General features: G+C 55.7%; 8 protein-coding genes across 8 annotated transcripts; 2 read left to right on the forward strand and 6 right to left on the reverse strand.

The window, feature by feature from the left end:
* Window positions 1-2,987: 2,987 nt before the first annotated feature.
* BGZ61DRAFT_493207 (putative methyltransferase-domain-containing protein) lies at window positions 2,988-4,106 on the reverse strand (the record flags this gene model as incomplete). Its single annotated transcript, XM_046250620.1, has 2 exons — window positions 2,988-3,788; window positions 3,861-4,106. 2 exons carry the CDS (start codon window positions 4,104-4,106, stop codon window positions 2,988-2,990), a joined length of 1,047 nt encoding a protein of 348 aa, XP_046105141.1.
* Window positions 4,107-4,466: 360 nt separating this feature from the next.
* On the forward strand, window positions 4,467-5,850 carry BGZ61DRAFT_449612 (ribosomal protein L23/L15e core domain-containing protein). Its single transcript, XM_046245635.1, has 3 exons — window positions 4,467-4,704; window positions 4,938-5,185; window positions 5,311-5,850. The coding sequence occupies exons 1-3, from the start codon at window positions 4,622-4,624 to the stop codon at window positions 5,388-5,390; spliced, it is 411 nt and encodes a 136-aa protein (XP_046105142.1). The 5' UTR covers window positions 4,467-4,621; the 3' UTR covers window positions 5,391-5,850.
* Window positions 5,851-5,894: 44 nt separating this feature from the next.
* On the reverse strand, window positions 5,895-6,284 carry BGZ61DRAFT_531463 (uncharacterized protein; the record flags this gene model as incomplete). The annotated part of the gene is made up of 1 exon (XM_046253708.1): window positions 5,895-6,284. One exon carries the CDS (start codon window positions 6,282-6,284, stop codon window positions 5,895-5,897), a length of 390 nt encoding a protein of 129 aa, XP_046105143.1.
* Window positions 6,252-6,828, reverse strand: BGZ61DRAFT_218728 (uncharacterized protein). The gene has a single exon (XM_046238074.1). It carries the CDS (start codon window positions 6,704-6,706, stop codon window positions 6,302-6,304), a length of 405 nt encoding a protein of 134 aa, XP_046105144.1. The 5' UTR covers window positions 6,707-6,828; the 3' UTR covers window positions 6,252-6,301.
* Window positions 6,829-7,169: 341 nt separating this feature from the next.
* BGZ61DRAFT_531464 (uncharacterized protein) lies at window positions 7,170-11,563 on the reverse strand (the record flags this gene model as incomplete). The annotated part of the gene is made up of 2 exons (XM_046253709.1): window positions 7,170-11,244; window positions 11,301-11,563. 2 exons carry the CDS (start codon window positions 11,561-11,563, stop codon window positions 7,170-7,172), a joined length of 4,338 nt encoding a protein of 1,445 aa, XP_046105145.1.
* Window positions 11,564-12,254: 691 nt separating this feature from the next.
* BGZ61DRAFT_350063 (GTP cyclohydrolase II-domain-containing protein) lies at window positions 12,255-13,433 on the reverse strand (the record flags this gene model as incomplete). The annotated part of the gene is made up of 2 exons (XM_046240199.1): window positions 12,255-12,299; window positions 12,354-13,433. The coding sequence occupies 2 exons, from the start codon at window positions 13,431-13,433 to the stop codon at window positions 12,255-12,257; spliced, it is 1,125 nt and encodes a 374-aa protein (XP_046105146.1).
* Window positions 13,434-13,603: 170 nt separating this feature from the next.
* Window positions 13,604-14,312, reverse strand: BGZ61DRAFT_218790 (uncharacterized protein). The gene has a single exon (XM_046238075.1). It carries the CDS (start codon window positions 14,156-14,158, stop codon window positions 13,760-13,762), a length of 399 nt encoding a protein of 132 aa, XP_046105147.1. The 5' UTR covers window positions 14,159-14,312; the 3' UTR covers window positions 13,604-13,759.
* A 2,568-nt stretch (window positions 14,313-16,880) lies between these two features.
* Window positions 16,881-19,274, forward strand: BGZ61DRAFT_449621 (pyridoxal phosphate-dependent transferase). The gene is made up of 3 exons (XM_046245636.1): window positions 16,881-17,114; window positions 17,279-17,884; window positions 17,940-19,274. The coding sequence occupies exons 1-3, from the start codon at window positions 17,014-17,016 to the stop codon at window positions 18,931-18,933; spliced, it is 1,701 nt and encodes a 566-aa protein (XP_046105148.1). The 5' UTR covers window positions 16,881-17,013; the 3' UTR covers window positions 18,934-19,274.
* Window positions 19,275-20,299: the final 1,025 nt, after the last annotated feature.

Genomic DNA, 20,299 nt, shown 5'->3' on the forward strand with positions numbered 1-20,299 from the left:
GCCCGCGACGATGCAAGCAGGCCAGCCCCGTGACCGCGCCGGAATGGAGAACGAGGGGGCCCTTTTGGGTCCTTGGGGGTGCAGTGGACACACGCAACGCAACCTAACCCGCCTAACGCACGCTCTGGGTCGCTGCACTGCACGCACTGCACCCGGGCCTCAGGGCCACAGCGGCCACAGCAGCCAGCTGGCACTTTGACAGGGCTTCTAGGCACCACGTGCAGCCGCTACCGTGGCCAGCGATTAGGGAAGTGCAGCCGGTGAGCGCTGGGAGGGCTGTAGGTGCCGTGAGTGTGTTGCGGCGCTATCTAACAACCCAGTTACATGCAGCCGGTGATGCAGCGATCGTCCTGCGGGCATTGGCGGTGGGGTGGGTGGTGGGAATGCTGCAAATGCCCACCAGAATATTCCCGTTTGTTGCTGCTTCCTCCAACGACTCTGCCGATATCGACTATCAGCACGACATCGGCACCCATACTGGCACCAGCTCTGACACTGAATCCAGTGCCAATGGATAAGGCCAACGCAGCCAACGTCGCATCGACAACCGGCCAAGAAAGCTTGGCCCTCCCCTCCTCCCAATAGTCCAATGCGCGACTGCTGACGGCGCGGCTACAGGCGGGCGACGCATCCAAGCTATTGGAAACTGCTGATAAGGAGCACGAGACCTGGCACACTCGTGGGGCGATGGTGAGCCATGATGCGCTGCGGGATGACGGTTTCGTGACAGAACTGTTTCTGTCGCCGTCGAACTGCATACATCACCTGTTGGCTGTTGACACGCACTGCCGTGTGTAGTTCGGAATTCGGAATACGGACACGACCCCGTACTGCACACTGGGAACGGGTTCATCCCGAGGTTTTTGATGACTTGCTTGTCGCTTCTCCCCTGCTCGTTCCCTGATAGTGGCCCTCTCCCCTTGTAAGCCCCGGCCCGTAATCTAAGAATGGAGCAGCAACCAGCTCGAACCGGCCCCCGATAGACCGGGATAGATGTGCGTTCGTATGGACGGGCCACCACAGGCAATAAGAATGAGAAAACCGAGCAATCGCCAGACTAGCGGGCCTCGGGGGCATTGGGCCAATGTCTATTCTTACTCCTAATTACAGTGCGTGTTTACATTGCATGCACAATCTCGAATGGGAAGCTCGACGGGTCAGAGTGCCATCCCGTCAACATACCCTGATCCCGTCAAGTTCCCCAGCTCCACCACGAAGCAGAAAATGCATGACATCAACTCCCGGCACCACCTGCCTCGAAACAACGTGATACCCCATCATCAAGCACGCACTTACGTCAGGAATAATAATGAAAAAGAAAAAGGGGAAAAAAAGCTCATCCAAAGTGACAGCAACCCAATCCCGAAACAAGCTCCGGCTCCTCTTCGTCCCCTAAATATCCTCCGGTCCACCGTACAGGGGTACGAAAATCCCTCCCGGCTTCGTTGACAGGACGGAAGAGCTTGTCCTCAACCGGGACAATTAACTTGGATCCGTGGCCTGTGCTTCGATGTTTCCACAGCCTCCACGCCGTAATACCGGCTGTCTATCCGGAGCGCGGACGAACCTGTTTATGCACAAGTCACTTACAATTCGCTCATTACACGTGTCTCTGTATCGATTTGAACGCGTACCCGCAACTTTGCATGGTAGGGCCTATCGTGGTGTCTAATCGGGTAATTTTCCCTATCACTTCCATTACGCCATGGGCGAAATCATGACGACAAGACTATAACAGCTCCAAAACTTCCATCGAGGATCGAGCAAGACAAATGACAGACTTATCCGTCATAGTGCTCTTAAAATCCTGCCTCGCTAGGACGGCGGTCATCTGAATACCTATGCGCAGATCAATCCTCAACCACAGCTTCATCCTAAGTCATCGTCACATCCCATGATGCGCGCGCAGTGTCGATCAAGGTGTGTGCCTTACAGAACCCTCCGAAAAGCCTCCCACGCACGACTCCCCCCATGTCGCATTGCTTGAAGCGCCATCTTCGATTGCTCTCATCGTCTAGCGCCTCGTTCTCCCGAGTCCCACGCGTCACATTGGCTGTGGAACCTGGTTCTTGGTTTCATGACCTCAACGTTCGTACGTTTGCATGTTGCTGTTCCCGGCCCCACCGGACCATGTCGACGGAATACGGGAGAGAGTGGCATGGTGTGCCCACCTGCCATTGAAGTGCGGGGGGGTGTCAATCAATCATTGGGACCGATCCGCGGTCACGATCGAACCTTCAGAGCTCCTCTTTGCTCCCATGATTGAGTTCGTAAGGCGTCAAGCGAGTCCAACGGGGCCTTGTTGCGAGTGCGGGGAGTGGCGATTTGGACGTAGTAAGTTTGAGCGAACGTGATGGGGAAGTCGGGGTTGGTTACCACATTCATCAATTGTCTGATCAACCGTCACACGAACTCGATTCTTTTAAGGACCATGGGCCAATCATCAAGCTATGCCTGAGTTCCATGCCGAGGAACCATCAAGCCCATCACGCCCGTCGACAATCGTGGCGTGACACCTCAACACATCCCGAACACATATCGTGACTAACATGCAATCGGCATGTCAGCTGTGTCAATGCCTCGGGACTCGAGAGGCACCTAAATCTCCCGACGGGTTGCAGTGCAGAGACCTGATCGCATGCGGGTCGACAGTTCCTATGATCTGACAGCTGGAGGGGTGGTGGCATGAGCATTCACGGCAGATCTACCCTGGAGCTGTGGCTCGTCGGATTGGGGTCAGAACAACGTGATTGACGAAAGCTTGTCGGGCCAATGTCTCCGATTAAACCCCGCATTCCCTCGACGCGTGTGTAACTTGACAGGAAAGGCATGTCTGCTGCGCGGCCTGAGCTGATGACTGGAATGTTGTGGAACTATTCACCAAATCACCACTGGCCGAGTAGCCGTAATACCGAGAGCCACAACCTTTCCCCGCCCTTTGAGCTCCCTTGAAGGCCCACGATGTAGCTAGTGTCTCGTCCATTGTGCTATGGTCTGGACACTTTGCAAATTCGAATAGCTACCTTGTCATTGTAAAACGGCCCCTCTTGCGTCTCCCTGCTCGGCACCTCAAACTGGAGGTCTTCCACGGCGAGGCCGTTGATCTGGCATTTGTCTAGGAACACCTGGAATGTTGACTCGTTGCGCTGGGTTGCTGAAATGTAGACCTCGACTGCGGGGTGCAGTTGAAAGACGTCCAGGAGAGTCCCGACCAGTGCAGGTATGATCCTCTGGTCGTAGGTAATGTCGGCGCCGAGCACGACGTCCACGGGCCGACCCCCGTTCCACTTGTCTTCCTCGGTGCCCATGAGAGCGTGCCCCCATTTGACCTCCATCGGAACGACCGCGTTCGAGTCTTGGAGGTTGTTGAGGAACAGGTTTTCCGGGAGGTTGTTGATAACGTCGTCGGAGCCGTCCGAAGCAATTACACTGGGAGATCCCAAGAAGTTGGCGCAGAGGATCGAGAGATATCCGGTGCCAGCGCCCAGCTCTAGGATCCGTTTGCCCTTGATAATAGAGCTGTTTTGACACAAATACACCCCCAAATGAAGTGCAGCTTCCCAAGTTCGCAGTCCTGTGGTCCCAGCGGCTGAGATGAGAGAGCGGTTTTCGAGAAGGGTGACATGAGGATCCCTCGGGGACTCTTGTGATTGTGATCCCAGGGTGCCACCTGCTAGGGAAGATAACTGGTAGGTAACGTAGCATTTTTGTTGAACAGACGTAGCCTCGGGAGCGAGAGGCGTTGCGAGAAGAATGGATAGAGTGGACATCAAATCATCAGAGACACCCTACAACTTCGGTCAGAACAACGACGGCACAGCCTGCGTGGTACACCCAGTGCAATGTGCAGTCGCACTCACATTCTCATTCCAGTCATCAATGCTCGCCTCGACTTTCTTCATGAGTTCCTTCAGGACTCGAAGCTGGTATCTCTGAGGAGGTCCAAACTGAACGGCTCCATCCGCAAACAGTCTTGTATAGAGAACATCCTGAACTTGCTGGGTCTTAAGGAGTGAAGCGTCAGGAAAGTCCAACTCAGGTTCCAACTGGAGATATTGGTTGCAGAACCGGTTGACTTGTCTTGCCCATGGGGGCGAGGACTCCATGGTTGTTAGTGCACAGTGTGACCTGTGTGTCGATGTTTCGTGAGGGTGTACTTTTAGTTGTGAGAATCCTTACATGGATAATGTTCTCAAAATAGACCAGTTACTAAACAGAACAGTCATTAAGCAAAGACTTAATGAGTTGGTTATGCTCCACCAAGCACTCGATCCCCATAGATGCATCGCGGAACCAAGTCGCCTTGTTCACTAACAATTTCATCCGACGCTTGCTCTCCCCGCCGAGGCTTTACCGGTTGGGGAGGAAATATGGGGCGGGGTTTGTCAGGTCTCAACTCACGTGACGAACCTCAAAAAACCTGGTTTGTGTGGCTGCCTCATAATTGGGGCAGCACCCACAGATTTGTTAGGGTTGGGCCCAATTAAGCGACACGGGAATCGGAATTTTCGCTCCTCTGCCTAGTTTTGCCGCTCGCGACAACTTCATCCACGACCTCACCCACCCAACCGCCGTCTCTCGCCCGTCAACTCACCCAGAGACCATCACCACCACCGACACCATGGCGGACAACGACTCCCCCGTCACCCTCCGAACTCGCAAGTTCATCCGCAACCCTCTGCTGGGCCGCAAGCAGATGGTCGTGTGAGTGCTGGCCCTTGAATTGAACCCCTCGCCGTCACCATCGCCATCGCTGTCTCTCCAACTTTTTCTCCCCTCTCCCCGGGCCACGACGACCCTGGGCTCGATGTGCGCATTTACGAAAGAGGATCGCGTCTGCCCGTGGAGATTGAGGATTGGACCGAGAGGGAGCGATGGAGGAATGGTGTCGACGATTTGAGAAAGAACCTGGGCTGATTGACGCGACTTGCGTACAGTGACATCCTCCACCCCAACCGTGCCAACATCGCCAAGGATGAGCTCCGCGAGAAGCTCGGCGCCCTCTACAAGGCCCAGAAGGACCAGATCTCCGTCTTCGGTCTGCGAACCCAGTTCGGTGGCGGCAAGACCACCGGCTTCGCCCTCGTCTACGACTCCCCCGAGGCCATGAAGAAGTTCGAGCCTCAGTACCGATTGGTCCGTGTTGGCCTCGCCACCAAGGCCGAGCGTGCCAGCAGACAGCAGCGTGCGTACCCCTCCATGACCGTCGCCTCGTCCGGCAACACCTGCTGTGTGGATGTTGGCCGGGATGCGGACGGTAGGACAGTTGCAGAAACACAGACGGCTAACGTGGTCTCTTCCACTCTACAGGCAAGCAGCGCAAGAACCGACAAAAGACCCTCCGCGGAACGGCGAAGGTCAAGGGTGCCAAGGCGAAGAAGGAGAAATAAACGGCGAAATCCATGTATATCCTCGGATTGGTGGGGGAGCTGTGGTGTTTTGCCTTCTGCAGCCACGGGTATGCGGGTGCGTCCATTTCTTCGGCATGAGGGACGTGTCGACGGAATTGTGGACTCGGCGAGGAGGCGTGAGGGCTTGGCCTTCATGATCTTTCCTCAATACACTAGCATGAAATCAATGGTGTTTCGGGTTTCGGACCAAAAATATTACATGACACACATTAGCTCCCTCCGTCTGCTCTTTCGTTTGGTGGCATGTGGATGTGTACGCCTGTCGCTCTCGATGAATTGGAAGGGCATGGGACAGCACTACCAATGGATATGTCACAACGGAAGGAATCATTTCAATGGTTAAAAAAAGTATTGTTCGTGTCTTCATAAGATGCCGGCCAGCCAGCTGGGTATCAAACTCTATCCCTCCATTAACTCCCCGACTCCAAGATGCTTCCCAAATTAAATCCCAGAGCCGTATGCAAAACGTCACTTCTCTCGTCGTCACAGCACCGCCCAACACGCAAGCCCAGCAGCAACCGCAGCACCCCACGCGCCGCCTCTCCGCGCCGCTCCTGCAGACTCCTTCTTCATGACGGGAATGTGCCAGCCGCAGTGCTCCTGGCCGCCCCGCGTGTGGCACTCGTAGTACGTCGTCTGGACCCAGCCGAGACTCGCCAGCGCCGCGTCCTGGGTCGGCGCGGCGGTGACGATGGGCACGTAGGGAGGCGGGTCGTCTTCGGGGTTGGATTGCCTCGGGCGGAGGCATCCGGTGGGTGGATCTTGGGCGTTTGTTGCGGTGGGTTGTGATGTGAGGTCGGCCGTTGTCGCAGGGAGTGCTGCTGTGGTTGTGGCCGGGAGCGCGGCTGCGATGCCGGCTAGGCAAATTGCCATGATGGTGTAGGGTAGCTTCATGCCAGCGGTGGAAATATATTGATCGTAGTATATATAAGACAAATAAACTGTTGTTTGTTTGACGAATTCGACAGTGTAGACAGGAGAGTAACGTTGGTTGTGGCAAAGGGTACAATGGTGTGGTATATAACCGTGTTGCCACTTAGAAAGCCTTTGTCTTGATGTTCTTTGTCGTGATGCCACACTGCGAACCACACTAAGAAGAACAACCCAGAAAAGATGAGAAATAAGAACAGAACCCAGAGAATTAAAGGAACGCGCGAACGAATATCAATCAAGACACGACAGTTCAGCTCCCCTCCTCGACATGCGACACGCGACGCTTTTATCATGCGTCCCCCGTAGTCAACCCCCGTGACGCACACCAGACACAGGAGCTGGCGTGCGGCGATGCAGCACATTTCCAGGACTCATGAGCAGGAATTTAGGCTGCACTATGCTTAACTAGTCGTGGCAGCGTGACCCAATGGGCGCGGTGGGGATCTGGGATTCTGGAGGTGGGTGGTGTTGGAGGAGTCGAGATTGGTTGGCTGGGGCGACTTGGACGTGAAGTGGGACACACACACAACACCAACACAGAGGGCACAGTCACGAGAGTCCTGAAACGAGTGCGTTTCCATTCTTCAGCTTTGTATTGTGATGCAGGTTCCATAAGTTCCAACGCCTCGGCCGGTGATGCTCTCAACCAACCGTGCCGTCCTCCTCACTCTCGCTATCGTACATATTAAACAGTGGTATCTTCGCCTCCGCCGGAAATGCAGCAATGCATGTAGCTAAAAACAAAATGACATCATGAGTTGATGCGTGGATGTGGTCGTCGAACCAAGTATTGTCAACCCAAGTATCATTGCCTCCCTCCCACCCTCAAGACTTGCCGCCCCTCTTCTTCCGCCCCTTGATCTGGCTGACCGCGCTCGCGTTGGCGTCCATTGCTGGTGGCAAAGATGTCCGGCCACGTCCCAGCTTGGTCCGCATGGGCTTGCCTCTTGTTGTCGCTGGCACACTCTTTCCTCGGCTCCTAGTCTCTCGTCGCGTCACATCGCGGTCCTTTTTCTGGGATAAACCTGATCCGTCTGGATGAGGACTCTCTTTGTAGGTTTCGTCGTCATTGTCGAGGGCGTAATCCTCTACAAACTGCGATGAGTCCGGGCTGGAGCTGAGTGAGATAACTTGGCTGCCTTCTGGGATCCTAAACGGCGATGATCGCTTCGCTCGCTGAGACCGTGCCGACCTTGGTGGTGTCTCCAACTTGGGTGGAATAAGTTTGGGAAGATCTACTTCGGCTTCAGGCTGTGTCGCATTCGGGAACAAGCTCCGGATCGACTTGTTCTTGTCCGATGACAGGTCCGACTCCTCCTCACCCTCATCGAGCTTGCGCATCGCCTCTTCGTACTCAAAGTCTCGTCTCACACTAGCTTTCAGAGACTGCATTGCTGACATTTGTGCTGGTTTTCCAGGGCTCTGTGTGTGTCGCGACGTGGCGGCGGTGTGAAAGATCTCGTCCAGAGATGGGAACGGACTACTGCTCCTCCTGTCTTCATCAATAGACGGGCCATCTCGTGGGGTTGGCGTCATGTCGCGTGCACGAGGAGTAGTGTCTCCCATCGCAGAATCCTCAATGCGCTCGTGAGACTCTTCCATGCCATAGTTTGAGGGTGGTTGTCGTCCACTGTGAACACTGCCTACTGACGAAGCCACCGCGAGAGGGTGCTCAACCACAGGTGATGGGCGAGAATTGTCTACATCTGATGGTTGAGGGAGACCAAGAGACGGCATACTATCGGGAATCACTGACTCCAGTTCAGAATCTTTCAGAAGTGTAGGGTTCCAGTCCTCCATGTCGATTTCCAGAGCGTCACATCCTTCAACAGGTTGGTCGACATTAGAATCGTTCTTTTCCCCAGAAGTAACCTCCGGGTCCCGTTTCTCTGGAGTAGAAGCCACCTGTGACATTTCCTGTAATTGCCGGCTCGGGCTGTTATCCCTCTCGATCGGCGAGTCTGTACTTTGGGCCGCCATGTTTGGCCAGTCGTTCGAGGCGATCACCTCGATGCGTGGCGGGGCTTGTCCGGATGGGATCGGGGTCGATATATCGCTTGGCGCAGTCTTGGTTGTCTCTAGGTCTCTTAGCTCGACTTCCACACCGGCCATCACTTCCTGCGTATCTAACTCCTCAGCCACAGTCTCGTTATCGTCGTTTTTCTTGCTTACGTTGTCTGCGATTGAATCGGCCACTGGTGCGCTCTCAGCCGCCTGGACCGAATCTCCGTTCGCGGGTGCACTCGGCGAGCTGGATGGCGGCGCGGGTTGGACCAATCTCGTCTCAGTCATCTCTGTCCACTCCACGTCTCTTCGTCCAGTGTCTCCTTCGTCTTCGTCATCTTCATCCGAGTCTGGCGCCTCAAACTTGTCATATACCCGCTTGCCGGTGTGCTCATCGTATACCTTGTCATTCTCTTCACGGTCTCTTTTAGCGAGTAGAACATGGACACAGTCATCGTCGCTGATGGACAAGACCAAGCCCGTGAGAGATGCGAGTTGGGGTTGCCAGCTTGTAGCCTTGGACATGAGCAGCTGCTTCCAGGTCACGACCATGCCGGGCTTGACGTCGTTAAACTCGAGCACGGAGAGGGTGGTGAGATCCGATGGCAAAGATGGGAGATCGTCCACGTCTGTGAACTGGCTGTCTTCCGGACGAGCCTTGGCTGGCGTGTCATCGTAGTTGAGAATCACGTCCGCGTCAGCATTGGTTTCCTTTCCTTCATCGTCACCGTGGTTATCCTTGCCCTTTCGCTTCTTCGACTTCTTCTTCTTCTTCTCGGGTTCTACCCATTCGGTGCCGTCTTCGTTCCACTGGGAATCTTCCTCGTAGTAGCTCTCGTCGTACACATTCTGCGACTCTCGCTTCCTCTTCCTCATGGACCCATACTGCTGTTGGGGATCCCAACGTTGCACAAACGGAAATGGTGGCTCGCTGAGCACCATGCCCTCGTGGCAACATTCCACGCCGCGGTATGAAATCTTCTCCCGCCATGCCTCAGGATCTTCATCGGGTTGCTCTGGCTCAGACTCTTTGGCGCCATTGGTTTTTGGGATATCTTGAATTCGATGGTTCTCCAACGGTCGCACATCCTTCATCAGATTCTTTCGAAGCTTGTCTTCGTCGGCCTTTGACTTGGGGTTCTTCAGCCCGAGTGCGCCAAACAAAAGTCTGCGTCCAGCACCCATGTCAACCTTCATGCGACGCTGCTGCGAGGTGGGTTCGCTGCTCGGAGGGGCATCCTGGGGAGTTTCTACCGTGGGTGTGTCCTTGGGGTGGATCTCTGTGCTACTAGGAACTGCAATTTGCTCTGCCTTGGTCTTGGGAGTTTCTTCGCCAACCACGCTGAGCAGGAGGGCTTTCTTTCGAGCCAATAGCTCCGCATCCTCGTTCTCAACTTCAGAAATCATCGGCGACTGCAATTGAGCGCCATTTGATTCCTTGAGCCTCTTTGCGTCTCGCCTCCGAGCATTTCGCTTCTGGGTTCTGGTAAGACCGCAACCAGGAGGGACAGGGGCGGCGATGGGTGGCGAGGTAGTAGATGTAGCGAGGATCTGCTTCAAAACTTCCGGGACTACGAGCGCCTTTGCTGGAGCTTCCTTCTTTGAGGGAACCTCCTCTGGCTCTGATGCGGAATCGTCACTCGAGCTGCTGGAGTCGGAGTCACTCGAGCTGTCGTCATCGTCTTCGAGGCGGCCCGTGGAGTTGTTGACACTGGCATCGTCACCTGAGCTCGAGTCAGAATCAGAGTTAGAATCACTGGAATCGCTAGAATCACTAGACTCGCTGTCAGAGCTATCCATGGCGTCGTCGGAGTCGTCATCGGAATCGTCGTCGGAGCTTGAGTCATCGGAGCTTGCTTCTGAGCTACTATCACTGCTGGATGTGTCGTCACTACTAGCCTCGACGCTCATGTTCATCACCTGGCGGAAGGTGAATTCTCCCGATGGGGCTTCCATCCTGGGACCACCTGTGGCAGGAGTATCGATACTCTCTACCTCCTCAATCATTGGCCTTGCCGAGCCCCTGAGCCCTCTGATGTCTGGACTTCCAGATTCTCGGGCGCCAAGACCCGCGAGCAACGAAGTTTCTTGGCCGAGAAGGGCTGGCTGAGAGTAATCGATGAACCCAGTTAATGCTCGATCCATCATTTCGTCAAAGCTCATAGTCGGCTCGTTCGATTTGGCGAGGGCCTGGAACGTTGCTCTCAGGTTCATATGCTGACGGAGCAACTCGGTATGGATGGAAGTTACTGATGTTAGGGGAAACGCCGATCGAAGAGTGGCGATATGGTCAAGGGATGAGAGGTCCAGATCTTGGGCCGTGAGAAGACCCCGAGGCAAATCGTCGTCGTCGCTAGAGTCGAATTCCAGGTGCTCCGTTGACGGCTGGTCTCCTATGACAGCGTTGTCTTCCTGCAAAACTCGTAGCTCGTCCTCGAGGTTGACGTCTTCCTCCTCGTCGGCGCTGCTCTCGGCATCGTTGCCTGGGAGGAAGTCGTTGTCGTCGCTGTCGATACCGTCATCGCCTTCATTGTCGGCATCCCGATCGGCATCGTCAAACAATGCATGTATGCCAACGCTGCTAGGCTCGTCGGCATCGAATGGCTCTGTGCCTTCCAGCATGAGCTGCTCTGGTAGCTCTTCATCTTCCGTAGAGTCTTCGTCTGTGAAGGACTCATCTTCTTCGTCATCCTCGTCCTCCTCATCTTCCTCGATGTCATATTCCAGTCGGGCTCGTTTTCGTGGAGGCAAGTCAAGGGCAGGTCGATCTCGGGGGACCCTCAGCCACGGTCTTCCGAAAGCGAGACCGTCAACGAGGTGCCGCCCATCAGAGGAAATCTGGTGTCGTCCGGTGAGTCGTCGTCGCCTGAGGTCTTCGGTAAGAAGGGATCGGATCCTGTTGCCAAGTTAGCAAAGCCTGGCGCGAAGTGTCGAAAGAAGCATAAAACCTACAAGACCTGGTCATCCTCCTTCAAGATCCTGCCAACCTGCTGGAAGTGCAAACACTCAAAGCTGCCCCCATTGCCGTCGGTTAGTTCAACGGCGTAGTCCTCAAGACCCCATTCTCCACTCTCGAGGGGCACCACTTCGTTGACTTGGGCGAGGAGCTTTGCGACTGTGAGGTCCTCGGAGGTGACGCATGGCCACACGAGCTTGACCTCAGGGACCGCGTGCCTGCGGATGGCGAGGCGCAGGCGAATGCCCTGCGATGACATTGTGGCGGAATGGCAGTGGTTTGTTTTATGATCGCATATTTGAGAAGGGAAGTGAATGAGAGTCGGTGTTCCGGAGAAGAACGCAGGGAAAAAGTAGGGGAGAAAAAAAAGAAGTTGCACTGTTGAGCTTGACGCGTGAAGTGCTAGTGACGGAAGGCTGAAATCCTGCACCTGGCCGGAGCCTGCCTGGCCCAACGGGAGCCGCTAGCGCAGGTTGTTACAGGGTCTTCTCCACTAATTTTCGCCTCGCACAGCAACGTCATTGAGCACATGCGACACACCCACTGGGCAAAGTTGTGCAGAGCCGACCCGAACAAAAGTCTCAAGTCACAGAGTTAGGTAAGATCGAAATGATTGCGGTTGAATATTGTAGGAAATTAATTCTTGCTTGCTGAGTCGACTACGGCTCCGACAAGTCTTTCATCTGTCCACTGCCAACATCGCACTCATGATCTGACTGGTGGCAAACCACAAGCCAACACAGCAAACAACCGCAATGAGCCCACTCGCCTGTCCAGTTTTCAGTCCAGTTTTCAGTCGTAAAAGGTTTTGAGGTATACCGGATTTTATCTACAGAGCTCCCACCATAACGCCGTCGAGAGCACCCAAATCAACAACAAACTCCATCATGTGTGTAATGCTGATCCAACAAACTTCATTCCCTTCATGCCTCCAAGGCCGTGCCACTCCTTCATTGCAGTCCACCCATATCCAACATGTGACCCATCTTCTCGATCTGTCGAATTGATTAGCTGCTGTTCCCAGACTCGGAAGGAGTAGATAAACATACCTTGGTCTTGAGGTAACCTTCCACCTCCTCACTTCGGAAGCCGCCTCGGCCCTTCCACGAAAGCGGCACCATAGCCACGCGCTCCGTCACCACAACCTCTCGGTTCGGTCCCTCCACTGCGCGGATCTTATCCGGGTTGTTGGTCAGAAGGCGCACGTCCTGCTGGCCGAGATCCCGCAGCATCGCCGTGGCAAGTCCGTAACTGCGCGCGTCGGCCGGGTGTCGCAAAATCAGGTTCGCCTCAACAGTGTCCGAGCCCAGATCCTGGAGGTTGTAGGCCTTGAGTTTCTCGCCGAGGCCAATGCCGCGGCCCTCCTGCCGCAGGTAGATGATGATGCCGCCGCTCTTGTTGCCAGGCAGACTCATGAGACGGGCAGCCTCATCCAACTGCTCACCACAGTCACACCGGGCAGACCAGGCAGTCTCACCCGTGTAGCACTCAGAGTGAATTCTCACCAGGGGGGCTTGAGTCGCCTCTGGTTGCCCCTCGCGGCCGGGGGCGACTCCGGCGCCCATGCCACTCGTCGTCCGGCCGGGGAACAACCTGCCAGTGTATGCGCCGCGCACCATGCGGTCCATTTGCGTCTCGCCCTCCTGGGGCGCATCAAGGCTCTCGCTGCGAATGTCGTTGCCAAATACGATGGCAAGATGCTCCTTGTTGTCGACGTTGTTGGTGTACAGGTGAAGGAACATCTCCGTGCCGGCCACAGTGGGGATGCGGGCACGCACGATGCATTTCACCTCGGGCAGGGTCTCGAGCAGTCGAGGTTTCTTGGAACCGCAACCGCCCGAGGGAATTGAGCTGTCAACAGGGACTCCGCGAGGCCCAGCGGTCGTGGGTGTTGCGGTGCCGGGCGTAGCGGGCGGCGTGAAGGCGGGGGAGAGGAGTGACGGCGGGGGCTCCTGCGAGTTGCCGGCGGGGGTCTCGGGGGTCTCGGGGGTCTCAGCGGGGGAAAGGGACAGGTCGTCTACGGGCTGCTTCGCATTGTCGCCGTCGTGGGAGGCTGAGACGTCGGCGGCCTGGGTTCGAGGCGAGTAGAAGGAGGGCAGCTGGGACGAGCCCGCCGGGGAGTCTGTCATGGCATCTGAGGGCATGATTCCCTTCCGGCGCCGTAATCGGGGGTGGTCACGTTCGGTCGTAAGTCGGTCGCTAGATGCGCATTGGGCAATCGGAGCGTCGGAATCCAAGGCAGAGGGAATGCGTAGGCCGCAGGGAGAGGAGAGGGGTAGAGAATGGACAATTCAACCTTCAGCGACTTGGCAATGGTCGAGACGAAAGGGGACGTAAGTTGTGAACGAGTAACAAGCGCAGTACCACGATTGCGATAGTTTGCGGAACCATTGCTTCATGGTTGTTAGTGGGGTTTTGCTGAGAGCAATACGGAGCAGACACCCGCCGACATTAGTCATCTCTTCCCACTCCCGCGCGCGGTTAATACCCTGCTCCCCCGTCCCGGCGCTGGCGGGAGAGAGTCTCCAGGCTTGCCGGGGTTGCCGGGCTCGCTATGGCCTTCCAACGGCTCCCTATAATTCGGTGGTTGTGCCGATGAGGTCACGCCGAGGTCCACGCTGCGACCGTTCCGCTGGAATCTCGGCGACGTCGACAGAATTTCCATCCCCACTGGTGGCTTTTTCCGACCCCTCCATGAGTCAGCACTCCCCATCGGCTGCTGACACTTAATTACCCAATTATTAGAGAGGCGGGATGAAGTTACTTCTGGTCTGAGTCGTTGAACCAGAAAACTTGTGCGATTCTGGAGTCCAAAATGACTATGAGAAGACCGTGTGCGGTGCCTTATTGACATCCAAGTCCGTATTATATTGAGTAGATGCGCGATCTGCCACGACTTGGCGAGTTGGATGAGCGAACTCCCTCAGCCGATTGCTCTGCAAACCACAATTATACCCACTAATCCCCAGGTCGAAGAGAGTGGTCACTGGCGGGTGGACTCTGAGGTTATTTGGACACCACGAGACCCCTACCAGAATACTCTTGTCAACATGGCCTGTGATCCATTATAATTGTGTTCCCGCGATTCCCACATCTCACAGCATCACTCAGCAAACTACGCCAAGATTCAGTTCAGTACTGGCCACAGAGTGTTGCCCGATCTCTAGACTGGTAACGGGCATGGCCAGTTATGAGTGAACAAAGTACAAGGTAGATGGGAGATGCGGGACCGACCGTATTGAATGCCAAATTTCGGGAATCGGCAGTAGCTAAGTGTCAATAAAGTCCGTCGTAAAGAGGAGATGGGAGGAGATGGCATTTAAATATTTTCAGGACGGAAGATGATTCCGATGGCGAAGGTTACAGGGTTCCACCGTCGACATACTCACCATCTGGAGAATTGCCTAGCTTGGGCTAGAGCCCATGACTCGAGGTGCCGAACGGCTATGGCAAGTGGGCTTGAACGTCAATCACCTAACTTTTAAGGCACTGGGTTGCAGTGTCAAAATCGAAGCCAAGAGCACATTATCCGGCTTCGGTGAGGCTGCACGAGCACTCTGCGGCGTTCTTGGGATCGCAAGTACCCGACAATTGAGGCGAAATGATTCCCGAAACGCTAGCTGACGTTGAGATGCCTGAGGTCCTTATGTCTATCTTCGTGACGCAAATTTCGGTAGGGGCTGTAACCCGGACGTAGGATATCGACATTACAATTACGGAACGGACAGGTTTCCTGTGGCGTTAGGACTTGGTTGAATAGTGAAGGGGGAAATCTCTCCACATTCAATGCCCAACAGGAGATGTGCGTGCGCAGTGACACCGCGAAACCAATTAAAACCCCCATTCGCAGCCTTGTGGGTAGATCCAGTCTTAAATCAGTCGAGTTGTCGCATCACAGTTGATGTTGCGTATCGAGCCCCAAGGTAGTCGGATGCCGCAGGGAAGACGTGTTTAGATAACATCGCATTCTACCATCATCTCAGTCGATATCATCATACAAGTCTGCGAATACGCCTTTTTGGTGTGAGGTTTCTGCTCAATTGGCTGCCCCTTGACTGTTGCTTATGAATCGTATTCGGACCTTACGTTGGGCTGGGTTGTAAGTGGGACGCCTGCTTTGGGAGCATCATTTACATGTTAGGCAACGTCGCATAAATCCTGGCTCAGACGTTCATCAACATTCGACTACCTGACTATTTTAGTAAGCACGGATGAGCCCACCTGTTCCAGACTATTAAGCCCAAACACCATGGTAGGATCAGATTGATAGATGGTTTTGGATGACCTCGTGGCCGCCCAATTTGGCTACCCTGTAGAACTCCTCGTCAACAACAGGGAACAAGAGTCATCTCTAATACCCCACGAATGACTCGTCCAGGATAATGAGAAATCAATGGATGCCTGGCCTATCAAGATGCCTCCCAGAAACATGCAAAGGTGCACCTATTCCATTTCGAGTAGCTCCCTCGTGGTGACACCCACCGGCTGCGTCTCGCTTGTCCTTGCAGCGACATGCGTCACCGTCGAGGATGCACATCGGACTTTCAGGGCCGTTTCTATTGGTTGAACAAAGGCCGCCTTGGTACGTACTGGATCGGAGTCGGCGTTTGAGGGATAAATCCCGTTCCGTCGCTCCTTTGATCGGGGCCGGGAGGGATGTGCGGGAGGCATTCAGGCTGCATGTGTAGTTAATAATGGACGATTTGACTACCGGCATTTACGATAAAGATATTGCGACGGTGAGAGGTTGGTGAGAGAGATTGATCAACATGAGCGGGAGTTGTAATAATGGCGTTGTTAACTGTCCCAACTGCCCTTTACGACAAGACGGGTTCGTCCTCACCAATACTCTCAGTAGTCTACTTCGTACAGCGCTCGCAACATATTATTAGATGTCGACTTTAACATGGTGATATCATCAATAGCTATAAGTCCCCGTTCACCCAGTTTCCAATCCCTGTCAGCCCACTAGCAGGCCCATCGCGTTTTACCCATCACTACTCCGTAGATAACCCTGACCCACGACGCTCCACTTGAAGCCATTCGGAGACGGAGAACAACGTAGACGCCACGGGTTTGGATTCACGGCCCGGAACGCAATCGCGGCGGGTGATGCCAAAGACGGCCCCCCGCGGGACCCGTTGTCTCGCCGCGATGCAACCAAACACAGCGAACACGAAGCCCGCCTGCACCGGCGGTGAACCCTAAACGGGCTGCGCCCACGCTCTCCTCCGTCGGACTGCCCTTGAGGCGCGCAGAACAGCCAGCATCACCAGGTGCGGCACTCTGCAGTGGCACTCTGCAGCGGACGCTTCTCATGTACAATGACAGGGCGTGCTTCGTACTGCGCTGCCGCTTCGGCTCTAGCGGCCGCCACTGCGTCTCGCATGGTCCCCGCGGGCCCCTTCCAGCGCCTGAACCGCTACAAGCTGCTACGCTACGGGGACCATTTCGGGGGTGGCACTCGGCTGGGCCTGTATCGGCTTGGCCTGAGGGGTTCGCCAGGGCCCTGTACTGCATGTGATGGGGCCGGATAGCGGCAGGTGGCCCGCTGAAAAATATCCAAGAAGCGTCCATCCCCCCGCAGAGCCAGAATCCATAAATAATAATAGGCGTAGTCTACTTCGCTCTGGCTTGACGTCGTGGACTGGAGCTTCAACTTCGACACAACATCGTCAACTCGCTTTTGCTCCCCCATCACCGCACAAGATGCCTGGCTCTTCACGTATACCAGCTAGCCTGCGCGTCGGCTTCGAGTCCGTCACGCGCAGGAGGGGCGATTTCTCCTGGTCGCTGCTCAATCTGGATCTGTACGTTGTCGCATTGCTTTTGCCGTCCCGTCGCATGGCGCTCCATGATGACGATTCACGACGTCCCATGATGGCGATTGCTCCCCCCCATAGCTGCTGCAATGGGCCCCCATCGACTGTTTGAAATTTCGAAAGCTGACACTTTGCGATCCTACCTCTGGCAGATTTCGAAATATTATATTCTTCATGTTCGTCTTGCGATGGACGCGCCGCACCTTCTGGCAGCTCAAGGGCCGCGGCATCATCGGCTCCATCGTCGAGTTCTACATCAACATCCGCCGCATCCTATACGGCTACTTCCTGCGGGCGCCCGGCGTGCGCAACAAGGTCCAGCAACAAGTCAAGGAGAGCGTCGCGAAGCTGTCAGACAAGCTGGTGTCCAAGGACCAGATCCGCTACCTCACCCTGCCCAAGGAGGGCCTCTCCCACGATGCTGTGCGCGCCGAGCTCGAATCCCTCGCTGCCATGGACCATACTCGCTGGGAGGACGGCTGCGTTTCGGGTGCCGTTTACCACGGAGAGGATGAGCTGCTGAAGCTGCAGACCGAGGCGTATGGCAAATTCACCGTCGCCAATCCCATCCACCCCGATGTGTTCCCTGGTGTGCGCAAAATGGAGGCCGAGGTAGTGAGCATGGTGTTGAGCCTCTTCCATGCGCCGCCTCACGCCGCTGGAGCATCCACCAGCGGTGGCACTGACAGTATCCTCATGGCGTGCCTGGCTGCGCGCCAGAGGGCATACCATGAGCGTGGGGTGACTGAGCCCGAGATGTAAGTTGTCATGTCGCGAACCCCTGCACGCAACGACACTGACCGTGAGGTTTAGGATCCTCCCTGAGACTGCGCACACGGCGTTCCACAAGGCCTCCCAGTACTTCAAGATCAAGATGCACTTCGTCGCCTGCCCTGCGCCCAGCTACCAGGTCGACGTCAAGGCCGTCTCGCGCCTCGTCAACCCTAACACGGTGCTGCTCGTCGGATCCGCGCCCAACTTCCCCCACGGCATCATCGATGACATTGCCGCCCTCTCCCAGCTGGCGGTCCGCAAGAACATCTGGCTGCATGTTGACTGCTGCCTGGGCTCTTTCATGGTTCCCTTCCTGGAAAAGGCTGGGTTTGAGTCTCAGCTCTTCGACTTCCGTCTCAAGGGTGTCACCAGCATTAGCTGCGATACCCACAAGTACGGTTTTGCGCCCAAGGGCAACTCCACCGTGCTTTACCGCTCTGCAGACCTGCGAACGTATCAGTACTTTGTGTCTCCCGATTGGTCTGGCGGCGTATATGCGTCCCCAGGTATGGCGGGATCGCGGCCGGGTGCGCTGATTGCTGGATGTTGGGCTAGTTTGATGAGCATGGGCGAGGCTGGATACATTGATGCATGCACTCAGATCGTCGGCACGACCAAGAAGATTTCCGATGCGCTACGCACCACCCCGGCGCTGGGAGGCGAGCTGGAGATCCTGGGCAAGCCCCTTGTTTCGGTGATATCCTTTACGGCACGCAACCTCAACATCTACGACATTGCCGATGGTATGGGTGCCAAGGGATGGCACCTGAACTCGCTGCAGAACCCGCCCGCTGTGCATGTTGCTGTTACTCTGCCAATCACCAAGGCGTGGGAGAGGCTGGTTTCCGACCTCGAGGCTGTCGTCGAGGACGAGCGCGAGAAGGAGCGCGCCCGCCTCGTGGAGGGCAAGACACCCAAGGGCAAGGCCATGGGCGACCAGGCGGCGCTGTATGGCGTTGCGGGATCCCTGCCCAACAAGAGCGTTGTTGTGGACCTCGCGAACGGTTTCTTGGATATCCTTTACAAGGCGTAAGGAGAGTAGAAGAGTTGGGTACTGGAGGCAGACTGTGTCTCATTTTTACGTGGGTATTGGCGTGGTGTGGGTCCAAGGTGTTTGTGTTGGTTACTGACCTTGGATAAGAGGATACTTTGCGGTGTACATTATTTGCATTTCTCTTCCCTTTTCGTATATGGCGTGGTCATGGTTATTATTGGTACACGGAGGGAGATGAGAAGAAGAAAGGAGAGGAGAAAGCCGGGGAGGATGAGGACATCGGCCGGCGGAGGCTGCGGTAGTACAAGAAACAGCATCAGCAATAGCTAATCATTTACTCCTATCTCAATCATGACTATCATGATACATATCTCACCGCCTTCGCACTACTGTATGTACAGCACGACGCGCATGAACATGGTCTTGGCTTAGACGGTGCAACCCAGACCTATCATGTCGGCCACATTTGCACATTGATCCACAGAGAGGCTCATGGTGCAGCATCTCGGATATCGTCTGTGTGGAGGAGTGAGAACCACCGGGCGAGTGCACATGGCCAAGCAACTCGCCATGCTCGCACATCTACATACCCAGGCAACTCGCCATGCCCTCACAACTACATAGCCATGCCCATCCCCTCCGGCTCCCTCCATGGCACGTAGCCGCCCCGCGTGGCCTGATTCGCACGCCCTGTAGCCCACCCTCAAGGAACCAAAGGACCGTCCCGATCCGGCCGCGATCCGTCGTTGTCTCTGTCGTCCCCCCCCTCTTCCCTGTGGGCAGCCCTTCCGAACGACGGACGCCCGGCCAGAGTGCAAAAAAACCCCACGGATGCGGAAGTGGGCGGATGCACGACATGCACATAAGAAAGCGCTCGCCTCGCGCTACGACGCAATGCGGCCGGTGAGATTGGCGATCGCGGGGCGCGCACCAGGTGTTGCCTCGTGGCGTTGCGGCCCAATTGCGCGGGATGGGAAGGGTCAGGGATTATGCGTGAGGGGTTGCGACTGGTGCCGGCAGGTTACGAAATGGCAACTTTATGTGAGGGGTTGTGAATGATACCGAGGAGTCGCAGAAGGGCTGCGGAGGATGGCCCAGGGTTGTGAAGCCGGTGGGTGTGTCTGGTGACGGCATATCGCTGCGAGGGAGGGCCGGAGGTGGTGGGTTGGGGGAGCTGAACCCTGCCATGGACGGAATCGAGGCCGTGGGAAAAGGACTGAGATTATCCGGTTTGCCCTTGAGGGTGTCGTCGGCGTCAATGCGCCTGGTGGTGGCCGTCTCGTCGAGAGGTTTTGTATAGTTGGAGATGCCCGCAGCCAGCAAAACCCACGGCTCTTCTCCACTTACACAGATGCAGCTGTCGCGACATTTACAACCTGCAAACTTGCACACAACCTCTTCCCAC

This window comes from Ilyonectria robusta (genome assembly GCF_021365365.1).
Source record: "Ilyonectria robusta strain PMI_751 chromosome Unknown BGZ61scaffold_8, whole genome shotgun sequence".
NCBI lineage: Eukaryota > Fungi > Ascomycota > Sordariomycetes > Hypocreales > Nectriaceae > Ilyonectria > Ilyonectria robusta.

Excerpts from the sequence above, each read along its gene's own strand:
- BGZ61DRAFT_218790 (XM_046238075.1), bottom strand. The coding sequence starts at position 14,158 with ATGTCAATAAGGCACCGCACACGGTCTTCTCATAGTCATTTTGGACTC.
- BGZ61DRAFT_449621 (XM_046245636.1), top strand. The coding sequence starts at position 17,014 with ATGCCTGGCTCTTCACGTATACCAGCTAGCCTGCGCGTCGGCTTCGAG. Across the intron at positions 17,115-17,278 it reads TCGCTGCTCAATCTGGATCT|ATTTCGAAATATTATATTCT; the intron begins GTACGTTGTCGC and ends TACCTCTGGCAG. Across the intron at positions 17,885-17,939 it reads GGGGTGACTGAGCCCGAGAT|GATCCTCCCTGAGACTGCGC; the intron begins GTAAGTTGTCAT and ends CGTGAGGTTTAG.
- BGZ61DRAFT_218728 (XM_046238074.1), bottom strand. The coding sequence starts at position 6,706 with ATGTGCTGCATCGCCGCACGCCAGCTCCTGTGTCTGGTGTGCGTCACG.
- BGZ61DRAFT_449612 (XM_046245635.1), top strand. The coding sequence starts at position 4,622 with ATGGCGGACAACGACTCCCCCGTCACCCTCCGAACTCGCAAGTTCATC. Across the intron at positions 4,705-4,937 it reads GGCCGCAAGCAGATGGTCGT|TGACATCCTCCACCCCAACC; the intron begins GTGAGTGCTGGC and ends ACTTGCGTACAG. Across the intron at positions 5,186-5,310 it reads GCGTGCCAGCAGACAGCAGC|GCAAGCAGCGCAAGAACCGA; the intron begins GTGCGTACCCCT and ends TCCACTCTACAG.